General features: G+C 41.4%; 2 protein-coding genes across 4 annotated transcripts in view; one reads left to right on the forward strand and one right to left on the reverse strand.

Moving 5' to 3' along the window:
* Positions 1-3,548, forward strand: part of CCDC146 (coiled-coil domain containing 146) — a 79,081-nt gene extending 75,533 nt beyond the window's left edge. Inside the window, exons 17-19 of the mRNA XM_074827858.1 lie at positions 212-349; positions 1,724-1,972; positions 3,164-3,548. Coding sequence (XP_074683959.1) covers positions 212-349; positions 1,724-1,972; positions 3,164-3,367 — 591 coding nt within the window. The 3' untranslated portion in view covers positions 3,368-3,548. The remainder of the gene's footprint in view (positions 1-211; positions 350-1,723; positions 1,973-3,163) is intronic.
* Positions 3,549-4,437: 889 nt separating this feature from the next.
* Positions 4,438-17,859, reverse strand: part of GSAP (gamma-secretase activating protein) — a 48,161-nt gene continuing 34,739 nt past the window's right edge. For 2 of the 3 annotated variants that reach the window (XM_074827862.1, XM_074827859.1), the window contains 8 exons: positions 17,454-17,549; positions 13,018-13,088; positions 12,350-12,444; positions 11,101-11,220; positions 8,460-8,521; positions 6,412-6,516; positions 6,185-6,278; positions 4,438-5,162 (listed from right to left, as the gene is read on the reverse strand). In XM_074827862.1, coding sequence (XP_074683963.1) covers positions 5,062-5,162; positions 6,185-6,278; positions 6,412-6,516; positions 8,460-8,521; positions 11,101-11,220; positions 12,350-12,444; positions 13,018-13,088; positions 17,454-17,549 — 744 coding nt within the window. In that variant the 3' untranslated portion in view covers positions 4,438-5,061. Of the gene's footprint in view, positions 5,163-6,184; positions 6,279-6,411; positions 6,517-8,459; positions 8,522-11,100; positions 11,221-12,349; positions 12,445-13,017; positions 13,089-17,453; positions 17,550-17,859 lie in introns of those variants that run through there. The other variant, XR_012623657.1, reaches the window with a different exon arrangement.

Genomic DNA, 17,859 nt, shown 5'->3' on the forward strand with positions numbered 1-17,859 from the left:
ATATGGAAGAATTGTACAGCTGACAGTAACCAACTAAACCAACTTTGGCCTGATACTTGGCAGAGAAGGTGAAAATTTTGAGAAAACTGATGGTGATTATTTATGGCTGTTTGCTGGTATTACTTCAGCAGCCCTCAAAGCAATCACAGGAACACCTGCTGCACCTCCCCCCATCATTCACCTACACCCTGTATGCTCCTTCTCGCTGCAGCTAGAGGTAGAGCTGGTGCAGAAGGAGAAGAAGTTGCTGGAAACAGATTTTCTCTACGAGCATGTTTCCCGGCTAACGGACAGAATGCGTGTCGCGGCAGAGAACGGGAAGCAGGACACACTGCTGTTCGCTAAAAGGGTAAGAAGGGCATTGCAGGCTCTGCTCGCTGGCCGATACGAAATGAAATAGCATTTGGGCCAGAGGTAAGATGACTCACTTGCAAATTACAAAAGTGGCTGGAAATAGTGATAGGCAAATCATATGTTAGTCTTCAGAAATTATAGACGTTTAGTAGCAACGGTAATACAGACATACCAAAAGCATTAGGTGAGCGTACTTTTCTTTTTGAAAGAAAGTTACACTATAAATAGTACCTTTCACCAAAATATAGGATTAGTTCTTTCTCAGATAAGAGAGAAGATTAGAAACTTGGCAGAATCCTCCTTTTGCACGTGTACTTAACAGCCTTTCCACAACAAACATGTCAAAGGCTAAAAAAGAAATAAGGAAAAGCCAGGGAAACTCTACTTCAACATACAAAAAGATAAACTTGATATCTGGCTCAAAGTTTCTTTGTTATTTAGGTAGGGAGAACCATACAGGAAAGAGATACCGTTTTGAATACAGTTACTTTTGTATAGCTATTTCCTTTTAACTACCAGTAATATCGTTTGGGGAAGAGCAAAAATCTTCTCACCTCCACCTCCTTAATGAAAAAGCTCCAAATAGAGCAGAGCTGAGTGAAAGACAGAAAAAAAAATGCTAATTAATGTAAAACGAGGCCAGGGTTGATTTTTCTATGTTAGGTTTGACACGCCGAAAGGCTTAAAACACAACATATCTTTATAGTAAACCTTTAATTTTTCACAGAGAAATAACATGGCTGTTTGTGAAATTATGGCCATGGGCTAATAAACTACTGTAAAAATGTCAGCATGCCAGAAGTTACATTCGCAAGTGCTCTGACTCTCCCAATTCCCTATTAGTCACTTAAAAAAAAGTATTTAAGTTTTGTTAGGTTTTTTTTGTTTAAAGTGTCCAGTCAGACTCAAGGATTCTTGTCCCATTCCTCTTCTATTCCTCCCCCTGCCAAGGATAACTTCACAACCCACAGCCCCACTGTGTCCCCTTTATCACTTAATTATCTTGTAAGGATTTGGCTTATTACGCCTTTATTACAAAGTTAATTGTGCATAAACTCAATGCAGATTGGGTTACCAGGCCTTTGAGGGCAGGGGAAGTTTTGCTATTCAGCTGAAAAGGGCAGGAGGTAATTACAAACTTGCTTTTCTTGTATTGGCGTGAATGTGACTTCTTATGCTGCCAGTTTCTGTGGTTCCAAGCGTACACAGAAACACAGATCCTGTTTAAGTCATTTTCAAGCATGGAACTATTTTTTAAAACCTTATCAAGTTGGACTTGTTTTCACATGCCTAATACATACCTAAGTGTCATGCCCAGTAAGTGTCTAAAGGGAAGCCATAACTAAAATGCAATTGTTACTTATTCCAGACAAACGCACTGCAGAAGAAGGTAAAGGACAGAACCCAGAAGACGATGGCTCTTCTTGCAGAGTTATCCATGAAGCAAGCACTTGCCATTAAACTCCAGCAGGAAATGAGAGACAAAGAACGATTTTTGATGACTGTTTCATCCAGGATAGATCAAGGCCTTCCCCCGCCTAAAGAAACAGAGAATGAATGGTTGAAGGTATTACGCAACGAGAAGATGCAAAAAGAAGCAGCTGAAGCCAGAGCTAAAGTAAGTTTTTGCCATACGTTGCAATTAGATCTTCAGCCCCAGCTTTTCACTGCTCTAGCTTGTCCTTCCAGAAGAGCTGTGCTAGCTCACACTGTGGCTGTTCGCTGCCAAACACGGAGCTCCAGGAGTCAGAGGAGATGATGGCACAGACAGAGACAACCACACATTGTGGGTTTGTGGAGATATAAGTGCAGTCTGGTAACACTGCTTACAACTGGTCATTGAATCTTAAGAAGGGAATACACTAAAAGGAAATTATTAATTTGTGTGACCACGTTTTGGGATGATGGGTGGGATAACCATTGGTGAAGTACTGCTTTCCCTTTGATTTCAAGGTAAAGCTGCAAAAGGTGGGGTGTGGTGTTCAGGAAAATAAGTTTAGTGTCTTCCACACACCAGATGCAGTGAACATCAGATCAGAAGCAGCAAGAAATCAGATTGCTGGGCAAGATACTGAGGGCCAGCAGGGCAGCATATCAAATAGTGCTTCAAACTCTTACCCTGTGGGATATGCCTCCTTAGCTGAGACCGTCAGTGATCCCTGAGCAGAGCTCCCAGACAAGAAAAAGTAATATAGAATTGAGATGTGCATGCTGAGGGAACTCTTGCTGATGGGAAATAAACTCTGCTATAGGAATCCTTTAGCTGATCACTCCCAAGGGAATCTGAAAGGTGCACAAAGCTGGGAGAGGAATACACTGTGCATACACTTAAAGAACTCGATGTCACGCAGAGGTGCTGCAGCAAAACTGGTTTAGCATAAGAAACTTCTCTGTCATTAACACTCCTCCTCATGCTGTGACTCAGTTTCCTTTCAGTGCCAGGGATACAAACTCACTGCAGTAACAGTATTTGGGAACAGCTGCTCTCAGCATAAATACAGCCACGTTTTGAAGCATCAGAACTACTGTCTTGTTCCTGAGATGTTCTGTGCACACTTATTACAACCTTTAGAAGTTCCTTTAATCTGTTTTCTTCACAAGCAACAAGAGCATTACAGGCTCAAACTGTATACTGTTTAAAAGGACAAACTCACATGGTCGATAACTCACGCTTTCCTTTTAATACCCCTCTGGGTTTCCTGGTTTGCTAAGGCCTAGACTGACGGTGTTTCCTTTGTTAGGCATCCTGACACTGGCTGGTGTTTTAAAGCATATAATCACTCGGTGATCAAAATGTGTTCCTTCACAGCATGCTGCAGAAGAGAAACAAGCTGCAGCACCCAACTGTGTCCACACGACAGCTGAACAACGCCCAACCGCCTATATCCCAGATGATGAATACAGCCTCCCGCTGCCGCGGCCCTACGGCGCTCTGGCTCCTTTCAAACCGACTGAACCTGGTTCGAATATGAGACATTTCAGAAAACCTGTTGTAAAGCCAATTGAAATCTGAACAGACAGCACCTAAAGCAGGAGAGGCCGTACTAGCTGCTGAATCTCAAGGGGCAACAGCATTTACACTGCACTGAAGAAACGTTCAGCAGTGCTTAGTCAAATTCCATACTGACAACAAAGCAGTTGTTAGTGCCACAGTGTTAGCTAGATAGTCAGGGATCCAAGTTCCCTTCTCCTGACGAGGAGGAGCCTGGTATCCCAAATGCAGTGCAGTATTTTAACACGTTAAGAAAAATGAATGATGGTCATATTACGCTTATTTTTTTCCAGGTGAAGTTTTATTGCATCTGATTATATAATACATTCCATTAAAAAGAAAAGGCTAGAAAATCTTCTGTTGTTATTCATACAGTATGAACAAAGTCCCCATCGCTTACACAAATACACCGAACAGCTTTCTGCAGCCTGGGACTGGAGTTTACACTTGCCAGACAAATTTTAGTTACATTGAGAAAAATATTCCTTCCCTCTATGCAGTTACTGAGAAAGCCAAAACTCTTGCCCCACTGATGGCAATGACAAGGGAATGACCATGAACTTGCTGAGTCGCTCCTGAGAACTGGATCTTTTTATTTCTCTGGTAAGGAACAGGAAGTATCAGTGGAAACGGCTCAGAGTGAATATCACAGGTTGCTATCGAAAACCTGCCAAATCTATCAAACTATCAATGAGTTTCACTAGTTTAATAGTCTGAAACTTTGAGAGAGTTGTTTTTAAATCCAATAGAGACTGCAGAAATCCTACGTGTCAGAATTTCAGATTTTCTCTGCATAGCAAACCACTATTACTATCTTAAATTAATGTCACAGTTCAGAACAAAACAAAAAAAAACCAAAACAAGAAACCAAACAACACTAGTTCAGTTATATATAAATAAAAGTTGAAAATGAAGAAAAAACAATCTCCATCATGTCTTTTTGAAGCCAAGGTTTGAACTGTAACATGAAAGAATGTAAAACTCTGTCCAAGCCACCGTTAAGGTAAATTTCTAAAGAACTTTTTTCTTGTCCTGTACTGCTTACAATATATTATACATATCTTAAAAAAACAAACCCAAACTCTGTCATGTGCACTTTAAGAAGTTTATATTTTGTGCTAATTACAAAACTGAATATATTAGAATCCAAGTCCAAAGGCAGAACTACCGTAAGATAACGCATGACAACCACAAGGAATGAATACATCGTTACTGATGCATTATATACAAGACTGATTCATCATTTGTTAGTCTTACCTGCTTTACAGAAACACAGCAAGAAATAATTTTATTACCAGTTTCTTGTTACTGTACAATACAACTGGACTACCTTCTTCAGGATTGTCTATCTTGTTAAAATAATTGACATTAATACCAATTCTCACAGTGTGCTTTGATACCCGATGTAGTTCCCCTTATTTGGCCACTTCAGCACAGAACCACAGGTATCTTTCACTGGAAACCTGGGTTTGTGTCAGACAAATTTCTCTAGGGTTTATCTAGAAGTCAGTGATTTCAGCATTAATTCGTTGCACCAAACAATATTATGAGTAGCTTATGTCAGTAATGGTGACTACACAAAACTGCAGGTTATTTAGGAAACAACATGACATTTAAGTTTAAAACAAACAGGAAAAGTAGATGGTTGCACACTTCTGTGTGAATACTTTTTATACAAGAGTACCACAGTTATCCTTCTTCACCAGCATGTTATTTCAGGAATATTTGAGGCCCAAAAGGTTCATAGTGTGTTTGAGTGCTGTTTCCTCTACAAATCTTACATTAACATGATCTTGGTTTTCATATGGATGCACATCTAGAAAAACATTGTGAGAAAGTTAGTATGTACAAAGTCCTAAGTGTTCTCGTACACTTAGTCCTGCAGTCTATTCAGCATCTTAATCTGCATTACCAAAAGATAAGGGAATAGATGGACCTGTGTTTCCATTCACACAAGACACCTACAGCTTTCAGTGGACTCGTCTGGATGCTCACCCATGGCAGAAACTTTCCTGTAGTGGGATGTAAATGACAGACCATCTCTGGAGGCTGCTGGGGATTCCCGTACTAATTCCACACAGGAGATCCAAACCATGATTTAAGCACAGTAGCTATGTTTGTGCTAGTGCATAAAATGGACCAGGGCATATTCTCATATGATTCTATGTGGTTTAACTCTTCTTCCTCCCCAAATGGGATGATATCCATACATGGACAATCCTGTTTTAGCCTTCAGGTCCTTATCCTGACTTTTGTTTATTAGTATAGGCATAGCCAGTAATGCTAAAATGTAATGCTTCCCTTAATGCACCTTGCTTTTTCAGTGGAATTCAAAATCTTCAGATGCTTAGGTTTAGTCTATGGAGCAAGTGCCCTAACCAATTTGAATTTAATTTGAAAAAAAGGAACATCATTGAAATAAAAAAAGCCTGTTACTTCAGAGCAGCTCCTGACCTAGTGATCTGGGTGCTCTTTTCTGAGGTGGAAGATCTGATTTTGGTTACCTCTTAGCCACCACACCATCTAAATAAGGAACAAGGCCTTCTCCCCATTTGAACACAGAGTAACAGCTACCCCCACGCTGTACATGAACATTTCATTACATATGTTCTGAAAAATGCAAGTTTGCCAACTGGATTCAACACAGAGAGGATGTGGATGAAAGGATATGCAGCAAGCCCCCTGACACTTCCCATCAGCAGAAAAACAATCAAACCTACATGTTCAGACATCACTGGAATTTTAGCACTCAGTTATGGTCAATATAGCCAGAATACAGCTAGTGAGAGTATCACAGGGTAACAATTACTGTCTTCCAAAGTACAGAATTAACATTACCTTGATTCTCTATGTCTGCCAGCATATTACTCAGGTAGTTAAGCGGCAAAAACTCTACAGGGACTGAGAGTCTCTCAGGGACAGGCCTGCTACACTGTAAGGGAAAATATTTCAGGTTAGTTCACAAAGTCACACAGTACCAAGTTTCAGTGTTAGTCTAGAGAAAGGTCAGGAATCTCAACACTGTCAAAGCAAAAGGTTTAGAAAAATGGCCTGCGTGCTCTTACCTGCCTGTTCCCCAACTTCTCAAGCAAAAGTTTCACATATTTCCGTGCAATGAAATTAGCATTTGTTGGATGATTCCAGAACTGGCGGACCTTTTGACCAAGAGCCTAGTAAGCAAAAATACAGAAACCAAAAACCTGAGAACATAAACACAGGACAGTGAAAACGTAGGAGAGGTAAAAGGAGGAAAAAAAGGGAAACAAAATCCAGGCTGTAACACAGACTGCTTTGCTTTCAGACACTGATGACAGAAGCTAAGACATCATTTTTAGCCACGGAGCCTGGCTTTCACAGCCAGTAACTGAGAGATTACAATATGCTCCCAAAACATGGGAAACAATAAAATCCTTGCTACTCACTGAGCTACTCAGTAAGTTTCTATCAATCAGTCTGTCCCACTGCCTCTGTCCTTCTTTGCATGTGTACTTAAATATTAATTGAGGCTTAAAATGACCATTTATCCTTTACTGTGACTCTGGTTTAGATCCACTCTTGTTCCAAAGAGTAACACAGACACCCCACTCCTCAATGCTCTGTTCAGGACAGGGCTTCTCTCAGGCTCAGTCTAAGGAATCTTACAAAAGCAGAATGCCGACAAGGAGAGATACTGGGAACACAATTTGTATCCCATTATTTAGGACATCATCCTGGGAATTGGCAACATTGATTCACATTCCAAAAGGCAAAAGCGATTCAAACCCAGATGTCCCAAAGCTTCCAATCCTAACCAATAAGCAAAGAAGTATGAACATACTGTGAAATTAGCTCCACCAATTGTTATTTTCCCTGTCTAGATCTTTTTTTCCTCCTTCACTTTTGGTTGTATACAGACTACTGAAAGAGTTCATTTAGGAAACACCGGACAGTTTCAATGGTGCTTAAACACTTGCTTTTGATGTAACTGAAGTCATCTAGTGAATGTAACCTCCTGAAAATAGTCTGAGTGACCCCAAAGTGTCCTTTTTGGCAAACAAACTATTCTCTGTAATTTTTCCCAAAGCTCTAAATAGATACAATAAGGCACTGAGCCTACTGTGTGTAACCAGCAGTACACGTCCCCTAAAGCGCTCACGGCTCAGCCCTTCACGTCAAATCGCGGCTGGAATGGTGTTCCCCACCCACCAGGCCTGGGGCTGACAGCTCAGCGAGGCCCTGTGCTGACCCCAGCTCACCAACCCATGGCCAAAACAAGACACAGAGGACAAAGAACCTCCTGTGGAGTTCTCCTTCCCTACCCCTTCTCAAAACTGCTGCCAAACAAAGAAACCCTTGTTAGAGGAAAACCAAAGCAGCACTTCTGGCCATTTGAACTATACGTTAACAGCCCATAATGAGCAAACAATAAGCAACTTATGTTGAGAAAAGTCTGTACAGCAAGGCAGTCCCCGAGGGGGGATCCCTGGTTTTCCTCTGCTCACTGAGATGTTGTGCTTCCTCTGCAGTACTGTGGTGGGCACTAAGAACCAAGGGGAAAAAGTCAATCTCCCATTCTGTTGGAACTTTTAATGGAGCATCAGTAATTAGTTCCAGCATTGAGGCTGAGTCACCTTACCAGTGGGTGAGGCTGGGAGATTTTACAGAGGGGGAGATCTTGTAATTCAATCCCTGCCACAGAGTTGTGATATGATCAGATTTAACAGCTTTTACTGTACCAGCTTTCAAACATATTTGATAAAATTAATAAAACAAAATGAAGAGGTCACAAGTGAGAAGGGTATTTCTGGATGCTAAAACCACACACAAAAATCCTCTTTAAAACATGTAAGACCCTTACTGCTTTATGCAGATGAGTACATAGCAGAACAGTGTCAGTCCTGTCTATTTGATTCCTGCACCCTGGAGACACTGTAAAACACTATGAACAGATCTGTAACTTATCAGGGTACGCTACAGGTCATGAGCAGCAGATGGAGAAACTGTGGAGGTTCAGGTTACATCTGTGACCTCTTTGAATCACATCTAAGTCTTCTGTTGGCTTGATCCTGTGCACAGGGAGGAATTTCCTATCGATTCCAAAAGCCAAGAAGTAACATCTAAAGTGATTAGTTACCTCAGGAAGCCTCATGACAATACTGAACTTCAGCTTTTCATTCTTCTCAGTGTTGTCTAGATCTATAAGAGAAAGGAAAAAAAACCCACCCAACCAACCAGTAACCACATCACTAAAACTTTCAACTTTCACTGAAGACATTCTGAATAAGTATCATATCCGTAATGAAATTAAAAATTTAATTTTAAATAAGGGCTATTAGGAGTGTTATTTATGTTTATAGCGTTTATAGAAATATTTTTCTGTACATTCATACACAACTTCACCATGTTATGTAACAATTTAAACAGTAATTCAAACATGTTTTGACTAAGTAGAACTCCCCATATTTATAATACTTCATTTATCAAGACTAGGCACAGATTAATACAGCATATTGTGTTGTCCATTTTCTTGAACACCAGAGAAATAGCACATTACAAAGGAACATGGTTGCAGCTGTGAGGAAATGCATTACAGTTGGAGAGTCTTATCATGGTGCTGCTGCATCCCAGGAAACTCATGCTACACAGTTCTCTCTTCCTCCCTTCTGATCTAGAAAAGGCAATTAACATGGCTGCAATGCCAACTGTGCCTGCAACTGCCAATTTGTCCCACTCTCCATTTCGCTCTGAAGCCTTAGGCCCCAGTCATTCCCACCATACATCTGCTAGTTTGCTTCTAAGCCGCCTTCGCGGGAAACGAGCTACTTGGGTCCTGCTGAGAAGAAAGCCACATACAGAACGTGATCTGCTCTTGATGAATACACTGGTTCATACAGAACTTATTTTAACTCTCGCTTTCAGTTAACATTACATTATACTTAGAAGTCATCCACAAGCTTAATATTTACTAATAATATTGTGATACTGGGTCAGGTAGGCTTTTGTTTGCTTATTTTGAAGTTCTACTTCCTAGCACAGAGCTTCTAGCCATTTGCCAATCCAAGCACTAGGATTATCTTAGAATCATGGAAGTGTTTAGGTTTGAAAAAGCCCTTTAAGATCATCAAGTCCAACCATTAACCTAACACTGCCAAGTCCACCACTAAACCATGTCCCTAAGTGCCACTTCTACACGTCTTTTAAATACCTCCAGGGATGGCGACTCAACCACTTCCCTGGGCAGCCTGTTCCAATGTTTGACAAACCTTCCGGTGAAGAAATTTTTCTTAATATCCAATCTAAACCTCCCCTGGTGCAACTTGAGGCCACTTCCTCTCATTCTATCACTTGTTACTTGGGAGAAGAGACCAACACCCACCTCGCTACAACCTCCTTTCAGGTAGTTGTAGAGAGTGATAAGGTCTCCCCCGAGCCTCCTTTCTCCAGACTAAACAACCCCAGTTCCCTCAGCTGCTCCTCATAAGACTTGTGCTCCAGACCCTTCACCAGCTTTGTTGCCCTCCTTTGGACACGCTCCAGCACCTCAATGTCTTTCTTGTAGTGAGAGGCCCAAAACTGAACACAGTATTCAAGGTGCGGCCTCACCAGTGCTGAGTACAGGGGGACGATCACTTCCCTGTCCCTGCTGGTCACACTATTTCTGATACAAGCCAAGATGCTACTGGCCACCTGGGCACGCTGCTGGTTCCTCTTCAGCTGGCTGGTGACCAGCATTCCCAGGTCCTTTCCCACCAGGCAGCTTTCCAGCCACTCTTCCCCAAGCCTATAGTGTTGCCTGGGGTTGATGTGACCCAAGTGCAGGACCCGGCACTGAGCCTTGTTGAACCTCATACAATTGGTCTTGGCTCATCGCTCCAGCCTGTCCAGATCCCTCTGTGGAGCCTTCCTTCCCTCAAGCAGATCAACACTCCGGCCCAACTTGGTGTCATCTGCAAACTTTTTGAGAGTGCACTCAATCCTCTCATCCAGATCACTAATAAAGTTACTAAACAGAACTGGCCCCAATACTAAGCCACTTGTGACCAACCATTCCATTCACCACCACTCTTTGGGCCCAACCATCCAGCAAAGAGTACACCTGTCCCAAGACATGAGCAGCCAGTTTCTCCAGGAGAATGCTGTGGGAAATGGTGTCAAAAGCTTTAAATTCCAGGTAGACAACAGCCACTAAGAGGCTCACCTTGTCATAGAAGGAGATCAGGTTAGTCACACAGGACCTGCCTTTCATAAACTGATGCTGACTGGGCCTGATCACCTGGTTGTCCTGTACATGTCATGTGATGGCACTCATGATGATCTGCTCCATAATCTTCCCTGGCACCGAGATAAGACTAACAGGCATGTTCCTCTTATTTCAAACATAATTAAATCAAAAGCTGAGGACTGGATTACAGACTACTTCCTTACACATAGGTGTGCACTTTCATACAGTCACAGAAATCCCCCAACAAATTCTATGACGATCTTTAGTATTCACTTTTCTAAGAAGTCCCAAGTGGAAAAACTATAAACTCAAATTCTCCCCAAACAGGTATTTCTTTGTCTACTACAGTAAGGCTCAATTGTATAGTCTGAGCCCTAATTTACTCCTTTCAGCTGGGCAACACCATCAGCTACAGACCTCACTGAAACAACACTCTGTGAGAAGAGCTGAGTCTCCTGGGTGGTAAATCCTGTGTCTGAGTTTGAATGACTGAAAAGACATCACTCCCAACTAGCTGGCTGGTAACAAGTGAAACACATGAAACTCACTGTACCTTTCAGCAATTTCCTGACACCCGTTTCTGTCAAATGCAAGACTCCATGATCAATATAGTGCAGGAGGGTGTGCAGAGGGAGACATCGAACACCAAGCCCCAAGTGCAAAGTGTGAAAACCTATGGAAGAGAGACAAACTTGTCTAGTACAACAATATATATTTTTTTTCTTAGTCTGTATTAGAGACTGGCATTAGTCTAGCTAAAGCCAACACTCTCCTTAACTTCTCACTGTTTTGCGTTGGTGAGGAAATCAGTTTGTCAAAAGTCATGTAGTCTTACTTAGGCATCCTTTAACTCCTCTCAAGTACAATCCTGCCAGAAAGAGGAAAGCCAAGGGGACTGAAAACAGTCATTATAGTCATATACAATCATTAAACATCTCCAAGCTGTTGCCTTATATCTGAATTGTTCTATTAATTTGCCTTTTATCTCCCTCTTTCCTCTCAATTAATCAAAACCTGAGACCTCACTGCCCTGAGTATGTGGCTGCCACCCACACATTCTCTCAGGCAGACTTCAGTTTCTCACTTAACATCACCCGGACGATGGTCTTGTCATCACGTGACACCATTATGTGGCAGCATTTCCTTCTAAACGTTGTAAGTCTGAGGGATAACCTCATACCAAAAACGGTTTCAAAGACTGAAGACAGATCAGGAAATAAAAACTAGAAAGATTCAAACAGAATCAGAAAGAATTAAGATGTTAAGAAGTCTTTCCGTTACAAAAATAAGCAAGTGATTTTAAAAGACTAAGCAATTACGAGGAGCTCTAGGAAATTAAAGTCTGCTATCAACATCATCTATCAAGGCTGGAGGTAATCCTTTCAGAATAAAACTGAAAAATATTAGCAGAGCAACAGCATGAGAAAAAACTCTCTTTTTTCTCCAAGACAGGATTTTCCCTTGTAGCCCTTGACACTAAAATTCAGTTGTCTAAGAAAAATACGTAAGTGAAAAAAGTCTAAATCTTAGTTCTAAGCTAAGACTGCACCTGAGCATTTCACTGGAAGCTGAAAACTGAACTAAACCTCTGATTTGTTGTCTCTATTTGTAGTACTATTCAGTTTTGTTTCATTTCACTTGCACGTGTTTATGGAGGGTCTTCCCCTCTGTAACTGTCTTGAATAGACTTCAATACTACCAAAGCTAATTTGACACATGTGCTAAAACTAGTGCTCTTCTGGGAGGAACTCATAGCATTGTTCTCCTCACTTATGATTAAAACAGCAAAACACAGGACTTACCAGGAGGTAAAGGCATGCACATGCCATTTGCAGCTTCCAGAATCCGACTCATGATGTGGAACACTGCAAACTCTCCCACACTTCCTCTCTCATCACTGTATTTAACAAAGTAGCAACATATTAGGAACCCAAGATGCCCACACTCTCCTGGAGATATGGTCAATCTGTTGTACTACATGTGCACTAAGTGCATGTGTTTTGGGTGAATTGTCATGGGATGCTATCTTCTTTACTAGGTGCCTGTCACCTAACAGCACTAGCTGTTCAGTGTTGACATAAAGTCTCTGTGGTGTCGCCCCTTTCTCCCTCCCCCACTATGGCTTATTTCCAATTCTCTCAGCAGTACCTGGTATCAACAGAAATAGGTTGTTTTGAGTGCTGGTATAAGTGACCTGGCTTTCATTGATGTTTAACACCCATTACCCAGCTTAAGACCACTATGAACTCAGCAACTTTGAAATTCAGCTGTAAAACTGCCTATATGATTAATATTCATGTCAGCTTACAGAGGAGCAGCAGGATCATTAAAAAGAGTACATGACAGTCATACTGACAGTTACAGTAGAGTGAGCACCGACTGTTCAAGCGAGTAGTACTGTTGAAGACCAAAATTATTATGCCCATATTTTAAAAGGTAGGCTGAAAACTTTAACAAAGGACTTGCTCACAAGCAGAAGATGCAGGAATGAAGCTGGTATCTCCTCCAAACTTCTTTCAATATTCGATGTACCAGATTCAGCTAAAACAAAAAAGAAAACATTGAGTGTTTCTAGGAGCCTGTGTACAGCAGGCCCTTGGCCTTCTTTATTTCACACACCAGTTTATGTTAAAAACTTCTCATGAGACTCCTACTAAGACTTCAGCATTTGTCTTTTTTTTTTTTTTCCTAGGGGCTTCAAATGTAAAATTGATTAAAATTTGAATTGTAACTGAATTGCCTTATTCCATAAGTTTACAGTAAGTGCTTCCAGCTCATCAAAGCATTGTGCAAGACATATAGCATCTTAACATGTTCGTGCTCCTTGGGGATCAGCTGATCTCACGTTCTTGCATCAAATTCTCAAAAGATGTTTGCCATGAAAGCAAAAACTGCATGTCCAAGTGGCTGAGCATTTGGCAGCGAAAGGTCCCGAGGGCCCCCACAAAACTGGATGATGCTGAAGACAACAGAATACTCAGTTTGCTGAGAAAAGTCTGCAGGAGAAATTGCAAATCTAGTTCCATCAAGGAGGAAAAATGAGACAAGCAAATGCCTCTCCTCCCCTACTGAGTTTCCTTTTTGTCCATAGTGAAGTAAAACAGTGCCTTGGCCCATACTGTTGCTTCTTTGTGCTCCCAAACTGACCTCCAGTATAGACTGTCAGCATACAAAAGGCACAAGCCCTGTTCTCACTTGGGCCTCCTAAGCCTCTGCAGCTGAAAGAGAGAAATCACACATGAAAGAGTTGAAATAACTTCTCCTAGCCGGTCCCTCATAGTTGTCACATGTAACCACTTCCATATCTCAGTAACAGAATTGAGACACTTCCTCTATGCCTTTTATCTCTGGGCCTCAAAGTGCACTACTCAATCCACCCTAGGAAACTCAGGAAGCAAGTCTGACCCCTGCTTTGCAGGGAGGTATCACGAGAAGTTACAAACCCTTTTCCCCCAAGATGGCCAGAATCCAGGAATCCTTTTTCCCACTCTCTTTTCTTCTCATAGGCTATGCCCTCTCCAACCTCTAACTTGTCACAGGCTCTGAGCAAGAGAGAAACAGGACACACAGGGGAGGTTCATATGCAAAGGCCAAAACAGAAGTATTGGTCTTCAGTAATGCTCCTGAGTGCTCTCCTCTGTACCTTGGCCAGAAAGCTCTACAAGGTAGCACCTCTTCCCTCCACAACCACCTAATACTTTCCATCTTCATACTTTCTGGATGCAGTGGAAACCTCCAGTTTAATCTCTCTGGAGCATGGCAAGTTTTCTCCACTCATTCTCTAGGAAATGCGTGATTTCCAATTTTCAAAGAAGGGTCACAAGAACTACACCTGTTGCCGGAATGACTTTCATCTCTGGCCAGCACACAGGGTGCAGCTAAGGCCTCTGCATCAGGAGCTACAGCTGGATCTGAAGATCAGTGTTGAGATGAAGGGAAGGTTCTTACAAACTCCAAAATCACGTCTTATGATTTGTGCAACAAAAATGGTTTTCACAGGTATGATACTCCAGAATCAATATTCTTTGCTTAACAATACAGCAAACTATACGGCTTTTGCATGGTGTAGAAAGATAATAACTTCTTAAGTCACAGTCAACCTAGCTATCACAACATATTTAAATATATGCATGCTTGTGACATGACACCCTCACCAACAGCACTACTCACTTTGGAGATCAGCACCTACCATCTACAGTGGACATCAGAGAAAATACCTACAGAAAGAGAAGCCATGTCTCCACTCTTTTCAGTGTATAGCACACAGGATAACGTGCATGAGAGAAAACAAACATGATCTGATTTATAGAGGGAGTACAGGCAGCTTTATCTCCAAGGCTAGCAGCAGGTCTCTGGGGGAGCTAAGTTAAGAGCTAAACCCATACCTTCAGTGCAAAGCCATTTTTAATTTAGTAACGAAGATGTACAATATGAGGTTTTTCTGGGTAAGTATCAGAAGCCATTTCCCTTGCAGTGCTCTAAACTAATGAGAGAATACATGATCAACAGCCAGACAGTGCGTGCAGCAGGGCCTAGGCTGACATTTGCAAAGCACCTTGCTGTCTTGAAACATCTACATTTTCAGGCAACAGTGCTGAGTAGACTCAAGTTCCACTAGTGACATTTGGACAAGTGCTCAGCTCCTGTGGCTGTTTCTACAGGAAAGACATGGATGCAGCCAAGGAAAAGAATCAGGAGCAAAGGACTAAAGGGAGTGAGACAAGGTCTTGCTGTCTTCCAGATCCCCTCCTGCAGAAGGGATATGAGGCACTCCTCCTTCTCCTGAGAAAACTCAAATCCAAAGGGTGTCTGCCTTCTATTCCTCTGCAGTTCAGATGCCATCAGATGATAGCTGGCCACAGACATCAGTGAAAAAGGTACAGCTATTGCAGCTACTTCCAGAGACATTTCAACACTTTATTCTGGTCTGCCTCTTTCCTGTGCCACAGGCTGCCTGTTCACTCTGCCTCCCCTTCTGCTTGCTGTCAGGGCAGCAAATGTCATACCACTTCTGTAAGTTATTTCCCCCCTTTCCTGCCCCACTGAAATGAAAAGAGTGAGAGAAACAGATATGGAGTAAAGCTAAGACAAAGCGATTGCAGGGGAGAAAGAGAATACGGACATACAAACAACTACTGCAGGCTAGGTGGCACGTGGACCGTTAACCAGGCAATCTTGGGCTCTGCAGACCTCCTCAGCAAACAAGGAATTCCCACTGAGACATTTCATTCACACTTCCCCACGTTACTTCTCTGTATACAAATACACCCAGTCCTCCGACAGCAACCAGCCGCTAGCCTGTTGTTTTATGAGAAACTGTCAATGCTCCCATGTCTTGGCTACTTCAACTTCAGCTGTAATTGATTTATAGAGTGGCTACACACCACAGAGCCCTATTCTCAGCCACTCCTTTGCTCCTGAATGTAATAAAAAAATACTTTATGAAAGCAAACAGACAAGCAAATAACTTCAAGTCTCTTCCTGTTTCAATAGTTTCAGTAGCTCAGCTACATGCTACAGAAAACTGTTGGAAGAATCAAAACAATTCACTCCCCTGAAGAACTTCCAAACATTTAGGATATAGAAAGATTTAAGAAGTAGGAGTTTCTGACTAGGATTCTTTCTTTTAGTGACATTAAAAAAAAAATTAATCCTGAGTTTGCTGATGGGGAGGGCTGAGATTTGTTTTGACTGTTAAGATTTAGTCTACAATAATTTAGTTTTGAAGATCAAGGCTGCATAGGTGTTTTCATATTTTATCTTAGTTTATATTAAGAATGAACAAATGATAACTGGAAACCGAATGAAAGGAAAATAAACATTCCCCTTGTGCCTTTTTTCAGCACTGTTTTCAGGTACAAAGCTTTGGTTCATGATGTACTGTTCCTATTTTAATCAGCCATTAGTTTTAATTTCTTTCCTGCAAAGATATAGAAAACAGACTGACGATTACCAGTGAAACAACTTGTCAAGCTATAAAGCGAGGCCTGAATAGTAAAGTCAGTAACCTCAGTGGAAGCCGCAGCGGTTCAGAGAAAATTGTAACATTGACAGCACAAATGATTTGCACAAGACATCTGAAACGATGCAAGGCACCAGTAGCCTCAAGAAAAGTTTCCAGAGATTTTCATCCTTAGGAAACAGCACTGTGGGGAGTTTTTCCTGAACAGTGTGGCAGGGCTAGCACAAAGGCAGAGAACATGATTTACTAGTTGCCATGTGAGCTTTCATGGACTCTGCATTCTGCACTTCAAGGCCTTGATGTTGAGACAGACAAAAACAGGTACAATAGAAATTATTGTATGCCACACCAGCCACAGTTTTTACAGCTTTTTTTTTTTTAAAGTTTCCCTTAAGAGGATGAAAGGCAGAAAAATAAGAATTTGGAAAGCAAATTTTCACTGTAGTTTATGTGGATTTCTTCAGGCAAACCTCTGTCTCCTGTTACACTCACAAAAAGCCCACTGAAGTCAGTATGTAGCAGTGATGATATACTCTCATGTCATGTTGGAGTGAAATATTTTTTTCTTGGTCTGTATTTCCCTGATGGCACTTTCGTTATTCAAGACATGCAGCAATGTATTCTACAGGAAACAAAATGGATCTAAAGACCATTCTTTTGCCTTTCAGGATGAGTTCACATTTTCACTTCTGAGCGTAGACCATATTTATACCAGCCGTAAAGGCAACTGTTTCTTCTGTGTTCTGAGTGACCAATACAACTCTTTTTAATATTAATATTTCCTTTATGAATACATAATATTAAGCAGAAAAATATTATTAAACATCTTTAAAACAATGTCCTCCCATCAAATATATGCTACATACACACAGTACATATGCAAGACCCTGCCCTCCAACAAATACATGCTTGACTCACAATAGTGACTATGAAATCAAACTAACCAGGTTTGCAACGTAATCCAGAACTATTTGGTCAATCTTCTTTTTTCCTACATACTGTAGATGTCTCATAAGGTGATCCTTTAGCTGAGCAACCATCTAGGAAAAAAAAGCCAACAATTCAGTGTCCTTGGGCATCTTCAAAAAGATCCAAAAGCTCCAGCAGGTTTGGGGCCTGATCAATAGGCATTAGCACAACAAAATGTTTCCTTGTTAGAAAACTCCAGTTCAGAGTGAGTCCCAAGCTACCATACAATCTTGCTGAATTCAACAGCAGATGTGAATATTCAAAATGGTTACTTGGTGTAAATTCAGAAAAATGAGTGCAAAGCTGAACTTTCAATGACATTGAAGAGAAAAAGCTTACAGTTCTTGTATCTCTCTGGGTCAAGCCAAGAGAACAGGGAGA

This window comes from Strix aluco, chromosome 5 (genome assembly GCF_031877795.1).
Source record: "Strix aluco isolate bStrAlu1 chromosome 5, bStrAlu1.hap1, whole genome shotgun sequence".
In the NCBI taxonomy this organism is placed as follows: domain Eukaryota; kingdom Metazoa; phylum Chordata; class Aves; order Strigiformes; family Strigidae; genus Strix; species Strix aluco.